At 45.9% G+C, this 15,942-nt stretch overlaps 9 protein-coding genes across 9 annotated transcripts; 4 read left to right on the forward strand and 5 right to left on the reverse strand.

Moving 5' to 3' along the window:
• Positions 1–524: 524 nt before the first annotated feature.
• On the forward strand, positions 525–1,624 carry JR316_0003452 (Allergen Asp f 7-like protein; the record flags this gene model as incomplete). The annotated part of the gene is made up of 5 exons (XM_047889225.1): positions 525–715; positions 776–812; positions 875–895; positions 951–1,031; positions 1,091–1,624. The coding sequence occupies 5 exons, from the start codon at positions 525–527 to the stop codon at positions 1,622–1,624; spliced, it is 864 nt and encodes a 287-aa protein (XP_047751599.1).
• Positions 1,625–2,224: 600 nt separating this feature from the next.
• On the forward strand, positions 2,225–3,500 carry JR316_0003453 (Allergen Asp f 7; the record flags this gene model as incomplete). Its single annotated transcript, XM_047889226.1, has 3 exons — positions 2,225–2,302; positions 2,540–2,632; positions 2,697–3,500. 3 exons carry the CDS (start codon positions 2,225–2,227, stop codon positions 3,498–3,500), a joined length of 975 nt encoding a protein of 324 aa, XP_047751600.1.
• Positions 3,501–4,371: 871 nt separating this feature from the next.
• Positions 4,372–5,501, reverse strand: JR316_0003454 (uncharacterized protein; the record flags this gene model as incomplete). The annotated part of the gene is made up of 2 exons (XM_047889227.1): positions 4,372–4,693; positions 4,756–5,501. The coding sequence occupies 2 exons, from the start codon at positions 5,499–5,501 to the stop codon at positions 4,372–4,374; spliced, it is 1,068 nt and encodes a 355-aa protein (XP_047751601.1).
• A 404-nt stretch (positions 5,502–5,905) lies between these two features.
• Positions 5,906–8,007, reverse strand: JR316_0003455 (Protein FMP25, mitochondrial; the record flags this gene model as incomplete). The annotated part of the gene is made up of 7 exons (XM_047889228.1): positions 5,906–6,258; positions 6,314–6,484; positions 6,534–6,649; positions 6,705–7,127; positions 7,187–7,407; positions 7,463–7,679; positions 7,730–8,007. The coding sequence occupies 7 exons, from the start codon at positions 8,005–8,007 to the stop codon at positions 5,906–5,908; spliced, it is 1,779 nt and encodes a 592-aa protein (XP_047751602.1).
• Positions 8,008–9,226: 1,219 nt separating this feature from the next.
• On the reverse strand, positions 9,227–10,426 carry JR316_0003456 (Pyrroline-5-carboxylate reductase; the record flags this gene model as incomplete). Its single annotated transcript, XM_047889229.1, has 6 exons — positions 9,227–9,354; positions 9,409–9,480; positions 9,537–9,786; positions 9,835–10,003; positions 10,059–10,353; positions 10,402–10,426. 6 exons carry the CDS (start codon positions 10,424–10,426, stop codon positions 9,227–9,229), a joined length of 939 nt encoding a protein of 312 aa, XP_047751603.1.
• An 831-nt stretch (positions 10,427–11,257) lies between these two features.
• On the reverse strand, positions 11,258–12,898 carry JR316_0003457 (26s proteasome regulatory subunit 6B; the record flags this gene model as incomplete). Its single annotated transcript, XM_047889230.1, has 8 exons — positions 11,258–11,265; positions 11,324–11,360; positions 11,442–11,497; positions 11,545–11,613; positions 11,665–11,833; positions 11,892–12,184; positions 12,239–12,812; positions 12,866–12,898. 8 exons carry the CDS (start codon positions 12,896–12,898, stop codon positions 11,258–11,260), a joined length of 1,239 nt encoding a protein of 412 aa, XP_047751604.1.
• Positions 12,899–13,042: 144 nt separating this feature from the next.
• Positions 13,043–13,908, forward strand: JR316_0003458 (Nuclear cap-binding protein subunit 2; the record flags this gene model as incomplete). The annotated part of the gene is made up of 4 exons (XM_047889231.1): positions 13,043–13,153; positions 13,213–13,334; positions 13,388–13,796; positions 13,861–13,908. 4 exons carry the CDS (start codon positions 13,043–13,045, stop codon positions 13,906–13,908), a joined length of 690 nt encoding a protein of 229 aa, XP_047751605.1.
• A 115-nt stretch (positions 13,909–14,023) lies between these two features.
• Positions 14,024–14,924, reverse strand: JR316_0003459 (uncharacterized protein; the record flags this gene model as incomplete). The annotated part of the gene is made up of 4 exons (XM_047889232.1): positions 14,024–14,165; positions 14,220–14,559; positions 14,611–14,718; positions 14,774–14,924. 4 exons carry the CDS (start codon positions 14,922–14,924, stop codon positions 14,024–14,026), a joined length of 741 nt encoding a protein of 246 aa, XP_047751606.1.
• Positions 14,925–14,970: 46 nt separating this feature from the next.
• JR316_0003460 (U4/U6.U5 small nuclear ribonucleoprotein 27 kDa protein) lies at positions 14,971–15,937 on the forward strand (the record flags this gene model as incomplete). Its single annotated transcript, XM_047889233.1, has 6 exons — positions 14,971–15,175; positions 15,231–15,455; positions 15,510–15,661; positions 15,699–15,787; positions 15,845–15,862; positions 15,916–15,937. The coding sequence occupies 6 exons, from the start codon at positions 14,971–14,973 to the stop codon at positions 15,935–15,937; spliced, it is 711 nt and encodes a 236-aa protein (XP_047751607.1).
• Positions 15,938–15,942: the final 5 nt, after the last annotated feature.

Genomic DNA, 15,942 nt, shown 5'->3' on the forward strand with positions numbered 1-15,942 from the left:
GTGCTGCGTGGAACATAGAGGGCTCTTTTCCTAGGTTATCGGCGCAACAGTCGCCGCTATTAATTGCAAGCAAGCTTTCGCCACTCTCGTTTACTTATTTTTTATCGGAAAGTTTGCGGTCGGATTGTCTATCTCTCGCCTATTATCACTTGCGTTGATTTTTTTATTCTATACATCACATACTCATTAGTGTTGATACCCGTTCAATGAAACAGATTTGTGCGTCATGTCTACCTTTGACGATGACATGGATACTAATTACTTTGTGGTGGTGAGTGCGGCTGAGGGGTCATACGGCATTTGAAATACGAAAAGGCTTGGCTTGTATGGTAAAAGTAGGGTACATAGGTGTTGGCCGGCGAATGGCCGATGTGCATCGTTTGTTTGGCTGTTGTCAAGCGAAAACAAGACTTGAGAATTGAGTGCGGCGAGTTTGAGGACGACTAACCTCCTTCTCTTCTCTTCTAAATCCCATCCTCCGCTCTTTCCTTAATTCACACTCTTTTCGCTTTTCAGCATTCATTATGTTGTCCAATATCCTCAGTCTATCCCTCCTCTCTCTTCTTCTCCCAATTACCGCCTCCGCTGCCGCACACGGAAACCCCATCCTCAACCGCCACCACGACATTGCGAGGCGTGCAGACGGCCATATCGATGTCTTCAAACGCGCTGCGGGCGCTAAAATGTCATACTACAATGTCCAGACTGGCAATGCGTGAGTTCTTCTGTTCGCATCTGTTCTATTTCGGGCCCTGATCGATGGCGCGAACTATAGTGGGTCCTGTGGAAGATTTCACGTAAACAGCGACTTTGTAGGTCCTATGTCTGCGCCATCCTTGCGTGTCGAAATTTACTCACTATCAATCTTCCCTAGACGGTCGCTCTCAACGCAGCTGTATGTTTACTCCTGACTACGTATTGCACTATCTTACGGAATGTTTTTTGTATAGCAAATGAACAAAGGTCTATGCTTCAAGACCATCAGGATCTCATACGGTGGAAAGACTGCAACGGCAACCATTAGTGACACAGTCGGTTTACTTTTCATTTTTCGTTCATTATATACATACTCAAAACATTGCTATGACAGTGCCCCGGATGCCCATGGAACGGTCTAGATCTCACAGAGGGACTCTTTGCCTTCTTCGCACCTCATTCAGTTGGTATCATCCATGGAGACTGGGAGTTCACTGATGCAGCTCCTCCTTCTCCTGCGCCCCCAAAGACCACCTCGGTTTGGGTTCCCCCCACCACAACCAAGAAGTCCACTCCTGCTTGGACCCCACCTACCACTACTTGGTCTCCCAAGCCTACCCCAACTAGTACCTGGGTTCCTCCTCCTCCTACAACCACCAGGACTTCTACAACTCGTATTCACTCCTCTTCCTCTTCTTCCGTCTCATCCTCGTCCTCATCATCTCAGTCCCACGCCTCGTCGTCCGCCAGCTCTTCCTCATCCGGTTCCTCGTCTTCTCCCATCAACTACTCTACAGGAGCGGCGGCAGGTCTCGCTGTTCCCACTGGCACCGTCAACCGCACACCTGGCTCGGCTGAAAACTTGGCTGATCTCTACCAAGTATTCATTCAAGTTGGAGGAGTTGCCGCGGCTGCCAACAACCTATAATTACTGCCTTCTTTTGCGGGTTGGTTCGTTTCAATGATTTATGGAGGCCTGGTCATCTTGAGTGTTATATTTTTTACTCCACTCAATGCCACAATTTACATATTTAACTGCTCGTTTTATTTTTCACTATCTACATTTGCCCATGCTTTTATTTTGAGCCGGTCGATCTTTTCGATCCCTTTTATATACCCCTCAAGCGCAACACGCTTACGCGCCCTAAAAATTTTTTCGTGCATACCAGTGAGGAGTTTCTGTGGACGCGATCGGTGAGTCACCGTCATCGTCACGCGCAATTTTTTTGGCGCTCGGCCGCCCGAATCAGGGTACACCCATACGGTGGTGGCTCAGGTTTTTAGCGGCAGCGCAGTATATAACGCCTTGTTTTATGCCTGTTGAAATCTTCGTCCAACGTTCCTCTCACTGTGTGAAGGACCACGATCTCGCTCGAACACACACTCAACTAACCACATTCTTTGGTTCCCGTCATTGCCTTCACATCTACCGACATGCTATTCTCAACTCTTTCTTTCCTTGCGTTTGTACTTTCTGTGGCTGGTTTCCACGACGGAGTCCACTCGCGTCCGAGAATGGTCCACCAAAATGTGGCCAGACGACCTCGAGGCAATGTTGACCTTCATAAGCGATATAGCTCTACACGATGGTCGTTCTATGATGTCGGTTTGTAAGTTATCTTTGAAAGATCAGGTCTATGAAACTTTTGTTGAATCACTGTTTCTCTTCAGAGGTGCATGTGGCAAAACAAACGTTAATAGTGATTTCGTGCGTCCCATTCGATATATCATTCCTGCTATACATCTCTGAACATGGTTTCGGCATGTAGATCGTGGCTCTCAATTCTGAGGTATGCATATTAAGTCATTTTCGGTCCAAAGTCTGGAATTGAATATTCTCTAGCAATTCGGGTCGGGCTATCCTGGAACCCATTGCTTCAAGCCTATCACTTTGACGTACAAGGGGAAAACGGCGACGGCGACGATCATGGACTCTGTACGCTTCTTCGTTTATTCGAGCGCCTACGATCATTGTCCCTGATTCTGTGGTGTATCTTTAGTGCCCCGGTTGTCCCTATGGAGGCCTTGACCTGTCCCGTGGACTCTTTAAATATTTTGCATCTGAGGATGAAGGTATTATCTATGGGGACTGGTCGTTCGCTGACAGTGCACAGGAGGCTATCACCACATCCAAGCATACAGTTGCGGCTGTGACTATCTCGGCTCCCAATGCAACCTTGCCGACCATTATCGCAGCGGCCGGTGCCACACCTTCCGCGAATACAACCAGCACTGGCAGTAAAAATGCACCCGGCACTTCAGCTACGCCTGAGAATGTTTCCCCATCGGCTATAAAAGTTAGACCGTCTGCAAGCATCGTTCCACAGGCCTCTACTAACGCCTCTGCCTCTGCTAATGAGACTGCCAACGCCACTGCCGCCTCTTCTCCCCCATCCACCGCCTCTTCTCCTTCCACTACCTCTTCTCCCTCACTCACCACCTCTTCTCCATCCACCACCTCTGCTTCTTCCACCGCCTCTGCTTCTCCTTCCACCACTACTTCTCCTTTCACAACTTCTTCTTTTAATGTCAATCCGACCACCACCTCCTCCTCCGTCATCTCCTCCAGCACAGCAGCGAACTACACCTCCTCGATAGCTGCTGCCAAATCCAGTGTGGCTAACATCGCAAGCAGTCTCTCCTCTGTCGCACCATCTCCTACTGGCAGCGCTGGTGCCGCTCTCAACGCGACGAACGCCAATACTACTGCGCTCATCGAAGACCATCTTGAGGCTATCATCATTCTTCTCGCCGATCTGGAGAAGATGATTGCGGCAGCTGGCCTTGGGCGCGACCAGGATTAGATAACTTTTGCTGGACTGGTTCCAAATTTTGGGCGTGTATCTTAGGGTACATAGAATTATTGCTCATTTAGAATCAAATGAAATTGTATCATCATGGAACTACTATCATACTTAGGGAGATTCGGATACTTTTGTGAATTTGCGAATTGAAATTTAGTGACTCACTCCCGTGGCTTGAAATTTGACACATTAGCAAAGTATCTCCTTACTATGAATATTAAGTTAGATGCGAAGCGCAAAGTAGGGGAGTCGGAGCATTTCTGCGGCAGCAAGTACCCAAAATCATAGAGATTCAAATCTCGACACATACATGTTAATAACGATGGTCTAGGAAAAAAGTCATTTGATGCTTTGTTACCTTGTTAGGTCGCCAAAGATCATTAACTACAAACTAATTGATCCCCAGCAAACATTTACAACACATATAATATATGATGCGCAAAAATCTAATAGGAAAACGATACAAAAATATAGTCAATACACCAGAAACCGAGCAAAAATATGTGTAATACGGATGAAGGTTTATGGAACAAATACCAAAACATCAAGGTGCTAACAAGCAAGTAGAATACTAGAAGTACAGGTTGAATAACAATAGTAAAAAGAACGTGGAAAGAGCAAAATGGAGGGCAAGACGCAAGTGAAAGCGCTCGGAGTGCTTTGCAAGCACCCACAAAACATAGATATTTTACATGTCCAATTAATCTGCGAAACGTATTCCACCATTGGTGAGGGCTGTGTTCAATTAATTATTCCTTTGATCAAAATGTAGCCTGCTTTGCGCAGTGCGGGTCGGAATTGACAGTAGGTGGGATCGCCCAACGTCAAGTCTCACGGCGTCGTACCGCGACCGGCGACAGAAACCGATCAATCAGTGTGTCCATCCAACGAGGAGAACTTGGAGACCATGTTGTTTGACCCATTTCAGTGATGCTGTTTTACGTGTTTTCTTGATATCCTTGATTAGGGCGCTCTTGGTAGGATAAAGGACACGTTGTACAGCCTCCGGGCCTTGCTCACGAACGGCGATGTACTCCCGAATATTCAAGAATGCGCGTGACCTAAGAAAGGCCTTCGCGGCAGATAATGAATCTGGGAGAGATGGCGTCGCAAGACCCAATTCGATAATAAGGGATTGAAGGAGAGCAAGTTTGCAGACGTTATCCTTCTTCGCGTCGGGGTTTGACAGAAATCTTGCAGAAGGTAATGACAGTAAGTATAAAAATATTGAAAGAAGACATGAATAGACACTCACGAGGAAATGAATGTCGAGGCTTCCTCGTACAGTGTTGGTGACGGATCGGACTCGTCATAAGAAACCACAGACAGTCTATCTGAATAGTCATCGACGATTGAGCGTGCTCCGAGACCGGTAAGATTTGAAACTGCCATTTCTTCGAACCATTCTACATCTCCAATGCTGTGGGCAGGATGGACAGAGGTTTTGGAGTTATTCCCCTTGTGAGCTTGAGGTGATGATTGAGATAAGAGGCCTGCCTTGGGCTTTCCCTTTCGCCGTTTAGTCTTATTCGTTAGAGCCTGTGGAGTAGACTGGCCTGCTTCAGCTTTCTTCTTCTTCTTCGATTTCTTTTTGTGGGCAGATGACCTTGGATCCAGAGTCAGGTCATTCATCTGAATCTCCAAAACCACAGATGCAGCAGTACTGTCTGAGGCGTAGGGACCCTGTTTCGTTCCCTCTGCGTTGGTCTGTTCGGAATCAGTTTGCTTGATGATAACATAGTCGGAGTCGTCAGAATCATTCCCCGAGGAATTGTTGAACAGGGAATCATCTGAGACACCCCAGACAATCTCGTCGTCGGAATCATCTTCGACAGGATTTAAGGGTAAGGTCATCTTAAATTGTGGTTTTGCCGAGGCCATAGTACAAGACAATGCAATAGTATGCGATAAAGTTGGTGAATCTGGCTGCTGTATATCAGTTGTTCGGGGTGCGTTGAGTGGATCCGGAGGTATGTGTGAATAATGAGAAACGGAGATCATATAGGCAAGGATGAGTAGTGGAGACGAGTGGTGGGAGATCAGGTAGAGAACATTGAGATATTCTCAGGTCCGTCGTACAGGATAGACGAGACTGAATGATACGTACCGTCAAGTCAAAGATGGGACGAGGCCAGCCTAGTAACCATTAAGCACTTGTATAAAGATAGTGTATTGCTGACAATCCTGTGAGAGCCGCTGCTGTTCTTATAGACAAGCTTTCAGAGATGAATAGTCATGAACTAGCATTAACCACAGTAAGAGAAGCCAGGATAGTGAGTGGATAGTGATAAGTAGGAGAAAACCAGGAGGTAGATAGGAAATCACTAATTTGGGAACGGATACATTTCGCAAGCTTTGCTCCACCTCATTTACCGCCAGCACCATGTACACAGTCAAGTTTACCGTTACTCTACAATCTTCCAGTAAATAACGCTGTTTGAATATCCAGCCACAGCACGTTGTTCAACCTTGACGCCCTTTTTCCAAACTTTTCCGTGCAGGTCTTTTACCTCCTTCGCCGTTCGACTCATGAGCATGAAGCGTTCACCCTCACTGTTTTCCAACGCCGTTGGGATAACCAAACTCGCTTTTTTCCCGTTGCCTAGCTCAGAGTCGTAGTTTCTACCCCAAACCATAAGATCGCGCCCACCGACTCCTGATTCAGCAGAAGTGTTAAGTGCTAGAAGAACGTGTCCAGAGGGAGAAATTGATATCTCCTCGGGTTTGATTGGCTCAAGGCGATCCAGGCGGTCGCTGTCTGTAAAAAAGTTAGATAACACAGTCCGGCCTGCCATAGAGAGGAAAACACTCACATTGTAGTAAACCACTAACACCCTTTACTCGTGATGGATTTCCTTGTGAGCTTGTGTACAAATTGTTTCCTAGTCCCCCGTGTTGTCCATTTCCAGACATGAGCACATCAACTGTGGTTGGAGTGTGGGCAGTGCCCTCGCGTTCAACGATGAACGACGTTAAATCGCCTCCTACAGGATTTTGAGTATGCAACTACATTGCCAATAGAGTTTTGCATACCAGCGGATACGTCAAGGCACTTGCTCTGAATGTTGGTAGGAACGAAGCGCCAAAGAACGACTTCTGTAGGAACTGTAATGGTATCGAGAGCTACATTTGCCCCAAGACCAATTTGACTGAATGGCGCAACAATGAATTTACCCGCTAAGATTTTTGAAAAAGTGGACGAACCCATATTCATTCGCACCCCAACCCAGTACCCGTCCGTCTTGTGTTCGAAGAAAACTAGTTCTCCCACCAGCTGCAATCTCGGCTCCCTGAACTCCGCGAAGGACAGGTATCTCGAAGAAGTATGGACAGAATCTGATTCCTGTGTCGTCAACGTTGGCCAAATTTTCAGATGTATAAGTGGTTGATTTGATTCTGATGCCCCGAGAACTGTTGGCGAAAGGGTCTGCAAGGGATTTAGGGACAAGTTCTACATGTAGATGGGCTTCTTGCTTGGTGATTGCTGAAGCCGGATCAGGAATGGAGAATTTACTGAAGCCCAGCTGTCCGTAATGATTCGCCTGTTTATTGACCGGATGGGCAAAAACGCGTCCGTTGGAAGTCAGCCCAAGAAGATGATTCTGGCCAGCTTTAATGGATACAAATCTACGGGGTACCGAAGTTGAGCACCAAGATCAAAATTCGTGATACAAAAGATAACTAACGATTCTCGCCAGCTGAGTTTCTCTGTTGGTGTAATCTGGACATAATCTGTCGTCTCATCTTCGCCCCACAACCAACCAGTCCCCCACCACGAGTCACTGGAGGGAGTAGGTGACCCTGGAAGTAATTCCTGGTTCATGAATTGGCTGGAGAGAGAATACACCTTTCCAGAGGCAGACAGTGCATATATTTTGTCATCGGTGAGCTGCAATTGCACAATATTCTAATTAATACTGTCAGCAATATTGCACACTTTGATGTGAACGTTGCATACATACTTTGCCTCTAAGGGTAAGCTTAGGAAGGTGTGCTCCAGAGAAAGCTTCACCGTAGAAGCCACTACCCCACTGATAAACATCACCACGAGCATCAACGCATGCTGCGTGTGTTTGATGAAGCTGTAAGTCTCTGAGTGCAATGCCATCTAACCAATGTGCAATCACAGGTGTACGAAGTGCAGCATCCCTAGCTAGGGCAGGTGAAAGTGTCTTATTCCTAATAGAAATGATGAGGTGTGTATACAGATGCAAGGGTGTTAGACTCACGCATTAGATCCCCATACCAAAGAATAAAGAGTGTCTGGGTCCTCGGGCTTTTCTACTGTAACGGCAATTATTTTGGGTTTGTCCGCATTTAAACTTTGGACTGCAGAATCATTATGAATTACGCCCGCAGAAAGCCACAAAGCTGAACCGGCTACTGCTGTCGAGGCGATGGCTAAAACAACACCAGTGTTTCTGCGAAGTCCTTGATGTGATGAGGCCGTGTGGATCTGACGCAAATGAGGCTTCAAGTTTTGCAGGAACCGAGCACTTCGAAACATATTGCGCGAGTGCAGTGAGGTTAGAGTCTCATGGAGTTCAGAAGGAGGTTCAAGGCAAACAGTAGCAAGTTAAGACATGGAGCCAGACTTTTTGCCGCCAATTTGGCCGTGAAACCGATACTGCCACAGGCGTGACTGGAAGGAGTAAGACCATAGACGCGACAGTCACGTGACTGATGCCGACAATGTCAAGTCGCCCAAAACGAGTGAACGACTTGTGCACAACGAACTTTGTACTTTGGAGTATAATAAACTCGAGACAAATGTATCTTTCAAGTTACAATTAAAATTTAATAAATTTAAATACGTTGATGTCGAAAATATGGGTGGTGTCCAATTTTTCCTGCGATATCTCAATTGAAAAGACACCCAATGAGAAGGCTCTACCGTCTTACTAGTGGTGGCTTAGACTTTATTGCTCGTCAAAAAATTTCAAAGTAAGAAAGCACGGTGCACGATCACATTTCATGAACAATCTTTAGAGGCCATATACATTATAAGAGATGACCAAAGGCTTAACTAGAACGACGACGACCTTCCTCCCTGGATGGTGTTGGTGGTGTCAGAAAAATTCTCATCGAAAGCTCAGGAGATTTATCGTCTCCGAATATAGCTGGGTTAGAAGGGGAGATTCTTATCGATTCGATAATTTCGTTGGATCCAACAAGACTTCGTCTCCCAAGGACATTTCTAAATCCGCAAATTGGCGGTATTTCATCCGGATAAGCGACTGGAGGGCGTCGATTATTATTTTGGTTGATTTCAACAGTGCCAACGGGTTGACGGGGTAGTGGGACAGCGAGAGGGTAACTCCATGCCAGAAGTCCCACACCAATTGCGAGTATTATAAACGAGCAGAGAATAATTACGGTCGTTAGCGATGCTAAATTGTTGTTGTTAAGTACAGTCCCCTGTGCAAATAGAAGGTAAAACCAAACATACTCGTGGATAATTGTGCAGTAGTCGCCATAGATCTTGAAGGTTGCTAAAGATAATTCAATTAGATAGTAGTCTCATCGCATGTCAAGTGGCTGGCAGAACAATCGGAGAAGCAAAACAAAAAACCACGATTTCAAGTCAGCCAACCTTCTGCGGAGTCTGTGATTTCACAGTGTCCTGGGCTATCGAATGCACCATTCAAAACGCAAAAGTTGCACCGGTGATAGAGTAAATCGACGTGTAAATGCGTGAAAAAATATATGAGAAAATGATGTTTTGTTTACTTCTTGCCAGGTTGTCCCAATTCACTGGCACGCTCTGTGGCAATTTGGATACCACGAGCTATCGTAGATCGAACCCTCCCATCTTCCAAAGCTAAAAGGCCGGCGATAGTACAACCACCCGGTGCTACAAACCTGCATAAGTCACCCCTATCATTAATTTTTCCAAAAAGTGACGTACTAGTGACTGAATCCTTGATTTGAGCCGGATGAGCACCGCCTTGGAGTACCATACGTGCGGCCCCTTGAAGAGCTGAATATAGTTGATTGAGTGTACGGATAACAAGACATTTAAAAGAGAAGACATACTCTGAGCTGCTAGTTCCAAAGCCTCCGCTCGCGGAAGCCCCATCATCACGCCACCATCTGCCATCGCCTCCATAAAGATACAAGCGAAAGCAGGACCTGATCCCGATAGAGCGGTACAAGCGTCAAAATGTTTCTCTTCCAAGAAACGACATCGTCCAATAGATGAAAAGATTTTCAGTATCACGGCCCGATCTGTTTCTTCATGTGCGGAGGGGACGAGATTGGAAACGACGGTCATCCCTTCACGGATCTGCAAGCAAATAAGCTATCAATGTCATTGGACAGACAGGTAAAATACCTTGCATGGAGTGTTGGGCATAGCGCGAACTACTCGGGTGGTGGGAAGCACCCAATCTGTAAGCTGGCGCATGGTGATACCAGCCAGAATACTAATCAGAAGTTTCCCATCCAACGCCTCTTTGATTCCAGACTCAGACAGAATGGTGTATGCAAGCTGAGGTTTACAACTATGAAAACGCATCAAAAGTGCAATAGCAACTCATCCAGGAGCGTATTTCTTACCACAAGATTACAACATCTGCAGCTTGAACAGCTTCTAGATTTTTGGACGCCAGGACTTCAACAGACGATCCAAGACCTCCTAAGCTGCTAAAAATCTTGCGTAGCTTCTGGGAGCTGTCTTCACGGCTAACGCAAGCCAGGAATCGACTTGGAACAGAAGCATCCGGGACAGGAGTCAAAGTTCCTGGGGTGTGTGATTCCCATTTTGGGGCTCCTCCATTCGACAATTTGGCGGAGATGGCATCAAGACTATCTATCACACCAGAAAGGATGGCAATACCCATAGTACCGCATCCTAATGAACCATGAGCTGGGTTTCTATCCATAGATAAAGAGAACAGACCGAGGATGCAAAGAGAATACCCCATTATTACGATACAAGATTGAGGCAACAGAGAGAGGGGCGCCGATCATTCTGAGTACACTTTCACCGATTTACACTCCAAGTCATTCTCTCTTTGAAACACAAATAAACATCAACGACATCCACCAACTATACATCATCATAATTCACAATTGCACTATTCCGTGTTGATTTACTTAATGTACATAGATTACAGTAGATGTCACCTAGCAAATCTTCGCACTTCTAATACAAAAGAAATTTGAAAACAATGCAGGTTTCTATCCTCAAGAAGAGAACAGGCAATATGGTCTTTCTAGCTTCCATAAAATGAGAACGTGCGTGTGGGTTTATCAACGCCGTCCAGAGTGTCGGGAAGCGGGTGCACAGATACAAGACAAAAATGTAGTTGAAGTAAAAAGGTGAATATTAATGGTGTCTAGATAAATACAATAGATACAAGTTGTCAGAATCAACATAGTACATAAGTGGACTCATCTTTGTGTGTACTTGTTTCGAATGCGCTCCGCTTTTTCTCCACAACGAACTGCGACCAAACCTGGGACGCAGAAGAAGACGCCCAAGCGATGGAGATTCAAGAATGAGAACGCAAGCGACAACTCAATGTTGCTCTTTTGAATGGGCGCCAATCCGTCGGGAGATACCGGAAGGACGCTAAAGTGAGGAGAGCGTAGGGAACTAGTTGATCAAAAAGAGTACTTTTTGTGAACGATGTAAAAGAATGATTGCCAAGGTGAATGTGTATAAAGTACAAAGGATGTCATCTGAATGAAAACAAGCAACCGACATGAAAGAGTCGCCCGTTGAATGAGAGAATGTACAAGATACAGTCCTACTACCGATCTAGAGAGGAGTGAGCATAAGCAAGAAGATAAATGGAAAGTTTTTGGGTAATACGAACAGAATTCATGGGTTTCGTCCGACCGTTTGACGGTTTGCTGTAGTGGGAAGAAAGAAAGGATAGTTGAGTTTTTAAGGTTTGATGAGAGGTTGATTGTAAGCAAGACCAAACAACTTACTTTCCAAGCTTCCTCGAAGTCGACTGGCAAAATGACATAACGATTCTTACGAACAGCTATCTAACAGTCAGAAATAATGCTAGTCAGTGGTAAAAGTGATTACCTTGGAGTCCCGCGGCTTGTACAATAGATGCAATTTCTGCGGAGGATATCCGGTCAGGTCGAGAAACATCTGGTTTGTTAAATTAGTGAACAGTTCATAATGCTAGTGTTAGAAACGCACAATCTTCCAGATCTACGTCTGGGCCTAAATTCATTTTGCTCGTCACAGTTTGGAATATCAAACGTTTCTCTCTTCGTGAAGGAAGAGGGAATTCAATTTTGCGATCAAGACGACCAGGACGCATCAGGGCAGGATCGAGAGTATCAGCTCGATTTGTAGCCATGATAACCTTGATTGGAATACGATTTAGTTCCAAGACAGGGTTATATGAGTGCGCTAATGAATACCTTGACAGTGCTACCTTGGTCAAAACCGTCCATCTGGTTGAGCAGCTCAAGTAGAATACGCTGGACCTCTCGATCCGCACCCGTCTGCGCATCGAAACGTTTGGTGGCGATGGCGTCAATTTCGTCGATAAAGATGATAGCAGGGGAGTTTTCTCGAGCCATTCGGAAAACATCTCGAACCATACGGGGACCTTCACCGAGATACTTCTGAACAAACTCGCTTCCGACGACACGGATGAAAGACGCTGATGTGTGATGCGCTACAGCCTTTACTAGCATCGTTTTACCGGTACCTAACGTAGAGATGAATTAATATATAATAAGGGAGATGTGGTCTGCGCACTTACCAGGAGGACCGTACAATAATACACCTCTTGGAGGGTCAATACCAATCTTCTTGTATAGGTCAAAGTGTGTAAGGGGTAGCTCGACAGCTTCCCTAATTTCCTGCTTTTGCGAGTCCATTCCACCCACATCTGAGTAGGAAACGTCCGGCTTCTCGTCCTTTCCAAGCATGGCAATAGATGAATCTGCTTCCGGGGGAAGGATATCCACTAGAGCATTTGAATGACGATGAAGAGCGACAGATGACGAGGGTTTGAGAAGCTCTCGATCCAGAGTTGACAAAATTCGAACCACATAGTTAGACCCGGTCGTAGAGCCGACGATACCTGTGTGCTGGTCGATAGGCTCCAGGAATTGGCCAATGACGAGTGGAACCGATTGTATGCGTTTTACTTCCTCTTGTGCACGAATGAGTTCTCGTTTTAGGTTGGCCTGCTCGTCCTTAATATAGCTTTCCTGAATGTCGAGCATTTCTAGATGTCGCGCGAGTTTCTTGTATTTGATGTACAGATCCTCTTCTTGAAGTTCTTGGATGAGCGCCGACTTCTCGCTCACCACCGAGTCAAAGGTTGGTTCCTGCATATGAGTATAAGTGACCCAACAGATTGTAGTACAGAGAAATAAATCACATTTCGCTGAATGTCGATGCCAATTTCATCCATGATGTTGTGAGTGAAATGAGAGAGAGCTGACGCGGCTTGGACGCGTAGCTTCCCAATGTAGTTAATGGACCGTGGGAAGTTAGTCCCCGAACAATCTTTCTTGGTCGGTGACTTGCAAACATCCAAGTTGCATTGAAATTCAGAATGGCTCATGTAGTCTCTCCCTTGGACCAACCTTCAAATTATAAGGATTCTCAGACCCGCGTCGACCGCCAGAAGCAAAATGATCTCCTTGCAAAGTCAACAACACTTTATGTAGGTCGTTGCTGTTGTTCGACAACGTCACGAAGAAATGAAACAACCTTCAACTCCAGATTGGTAACTTGAGTTTCTATACTACGGAAGAGCAGATATATGAGCTCTTTACAAAATGTACCAGCCCAGAGGATGGTGGAGGGATTAAACGAATCATTATGGGCCTTGACAGGAACACAAGGTGAGCTACTTTGCTATCTTGTATTGCAGAAGCCATTCAGCTCAATGTAACAGGACACCATGCGGATTCTGCTTTGTAGAGTATTATACTCATGCAGAAGCTCTCGCAAGTATGCGTTATGTTAGTGGCACCAAACTTGACGAACGGATAATACGTTGCGACCTTGACTTGGGCTACAAGGAAGGTCGGCAATTTGGACGGGGTAAAAGTGGTGGTCAGGTAAGAGATGAACACCGGCAGGATTATGACCCAGGCCGTGGAGGATGGGGTGCTCAGGCCCAACGGATTGAAATTGAAAGGAGGAGGGAAGTCGAGGAACGGTATGCTGATGCCCAGGATGGTCCTGGTGCTGTGGCAGGTGGAGGTGGGGACTGGAAACAAGAAAATGTATCCCAAGTTGAAAAGAAAAAACGAGCAAGGTCACCAGAAGACGAAGGTGAAGGTGACAGCGATGTACGCCTTGTAAGTTCTGACTTAAACTCATCGTCATACCTGGACTAACAAACGATCTTTGTTGTTGTAATAGGGCCAAAGACCAAAGATGGACGAGGAAATGGAAGCCGAAAGAATGTAAAGGAGGTCTTCATACTGTGTTATTTTCACGTTTATATTGCTTGCCGTTGGACTTTTATCGTATACCTGCGCTATGTATGTCCGTGAATAACTCCAGTTACAGGGATATGTTAGGATTAATAGATAATGGTTGCTTTCAGAAGGCCATTGGTAATTTTATGTCTAGTCATATGGTACTTCCTGACAAATCTTTGCGCTTCCGATTCCGATTCAAGATAAACCAAAAATCTTGACACTAGGGCGAACTTCCGCTCCGGTCTGAGCAAAATGGATTATCAGTGACGTCCAGTGTCGAAAAACAAAGAATCGTACAGTGGGACCATTTCTGCGGGAACAGGAAGATCTTTGTCGACGCGGAAGCCTTCCAGCAACTTCACAACTTGAGAAACAGGTGTTCTGCCAGGAAACCCATGAATAGTCACGGTCCTTCGTTCTGGACAATTGGCAGATGGGCCCGTGCCAAGCACTGTTGAACGCTGTCCGCCCGTACCAATGCCATAGCTTTTGATATTAGTGATAGGTTCCGCATCTATCTTTCGACCTGGAAAGGATAATGAGCTGGCTTCCCGAATAGCATTGCGCGTATAGTCAGGGAGAGCCATAGTGAGAATTGCCTTTCCAGTAGGCCTGCAGTGCTTGTAGAATAACGACACTGAACATGACATTTAGAATACGATAAAAAATGAGGGATGGTAAATTTCACCTTCCGAGACGCCCTTAATCTCGTTTCTTATGAGAAGTCTACGAAGGTCATGAGAGGTCGTCATTGGGGGTAGGCCACGAAGCAAAACGTATTTTGATTCTGAGAGGGCTGAATGCTCCGAGAATAAGAAACTTTGAATTATTTCAGTTGCAAACACACCCACCATTTCCCGCTGCCTGATATGCACGACCTCCTAGTGCAGACATGGGTATTGAGAATGCCCAAACACTGTGGTTGGTACTTGGCGTAAACTTTTGAATACAGAATCCCCATGTCACAGTCACAAACGCGTCTGGCGTGCGTGACGTGCCCATAATGACTTAACTTTGACTTGGTCAGAACCAAGTTCCACCTGTTACGATGTCTTCCCGCACTGAGCCCAGGAGACGGGACCGTAGCTGGGAGAGAGAAGACCGAGGAGATAGGCACTCATACGGAAGTAGCAGTAGAGGTGGTCGTTCAAGAGGCAGTCACTCATACCGCGACCGCGACGAACCGAGAAGACGCTCAAGTCGGTCACGTAGTCCACGTAGGGATAGGGTCTCAGAACGGCGAGGTGGACACGGTATGGCATTTGGACTCATAAATGACTGTTATGTTAACTTTCCTTTTTGTACTAGAACGCCGAGATAGGGACTACAGGCGCGACAAAGATGATGACCGTCGGGACAGGGACAGGTCTAGGGACAGGGATAAAGAAAGAGAGAGACGAGTTGATGACAGAAGACGGGATCGTGATGAAGATAAACGAGAAGTATCCCGAAGAGATTCAAGAGATGGTTCCGTCTCACGAGCAGAGCCAAACGATCGCATACCGCCACCTAGAACACAACCAGGGCCTTCTGGTGAGTGTAATGTTATAGTTCTGGAAGTAACTAGCTGATTCATTTACATCTCAGAGACTACTAAGTCATCTCAACCATCTAAGCCCAATCTTGACCCAGATGTACCTGACCATGCTGAAGAAGAAGGCGAAGCTGTTGATAATGCAAACGACGACGAGGCAGCTATGATGGCCATGATGGGTGTAACAGGGTTTGGTAGCACCAAGGTTCGTTTCTTGGAATATCTAATAATGCATCTTATAGAGCAATGTACAGGGAAAGCATGTCGCTGGGAATCAGGAAGGTGCTGTTAACATCAAGAAAGAGCGGACATGGCGGCAATACATGAATAGGTCAGACCTTTATATATCATTCATTCTACGATCCCATTTCTTACTTAAAACCATCAGGCGAGGAGGATTTAACAGGTCTGCTGTCATTTCTTGTTACTTTAGACGACCTATTGATTTCCAGCTTGTAGGCCCCTTGACAAAATCAAATGATACAG

This window comes from Psilocybe cubensis, chromosome 3, assembly GCF_017499595.1.
Source record: "Psilocybe cubensis strain MGC-MH-2018 chromosome 3, whole genome shotgun sequence".
Lineage (NCBI taxonomy): Eukaryota > Fungi > Basidiomycota > Agaricomycetes > Agaricales > Agrocybaceae > Psilocybe > Psilocybe cubensis.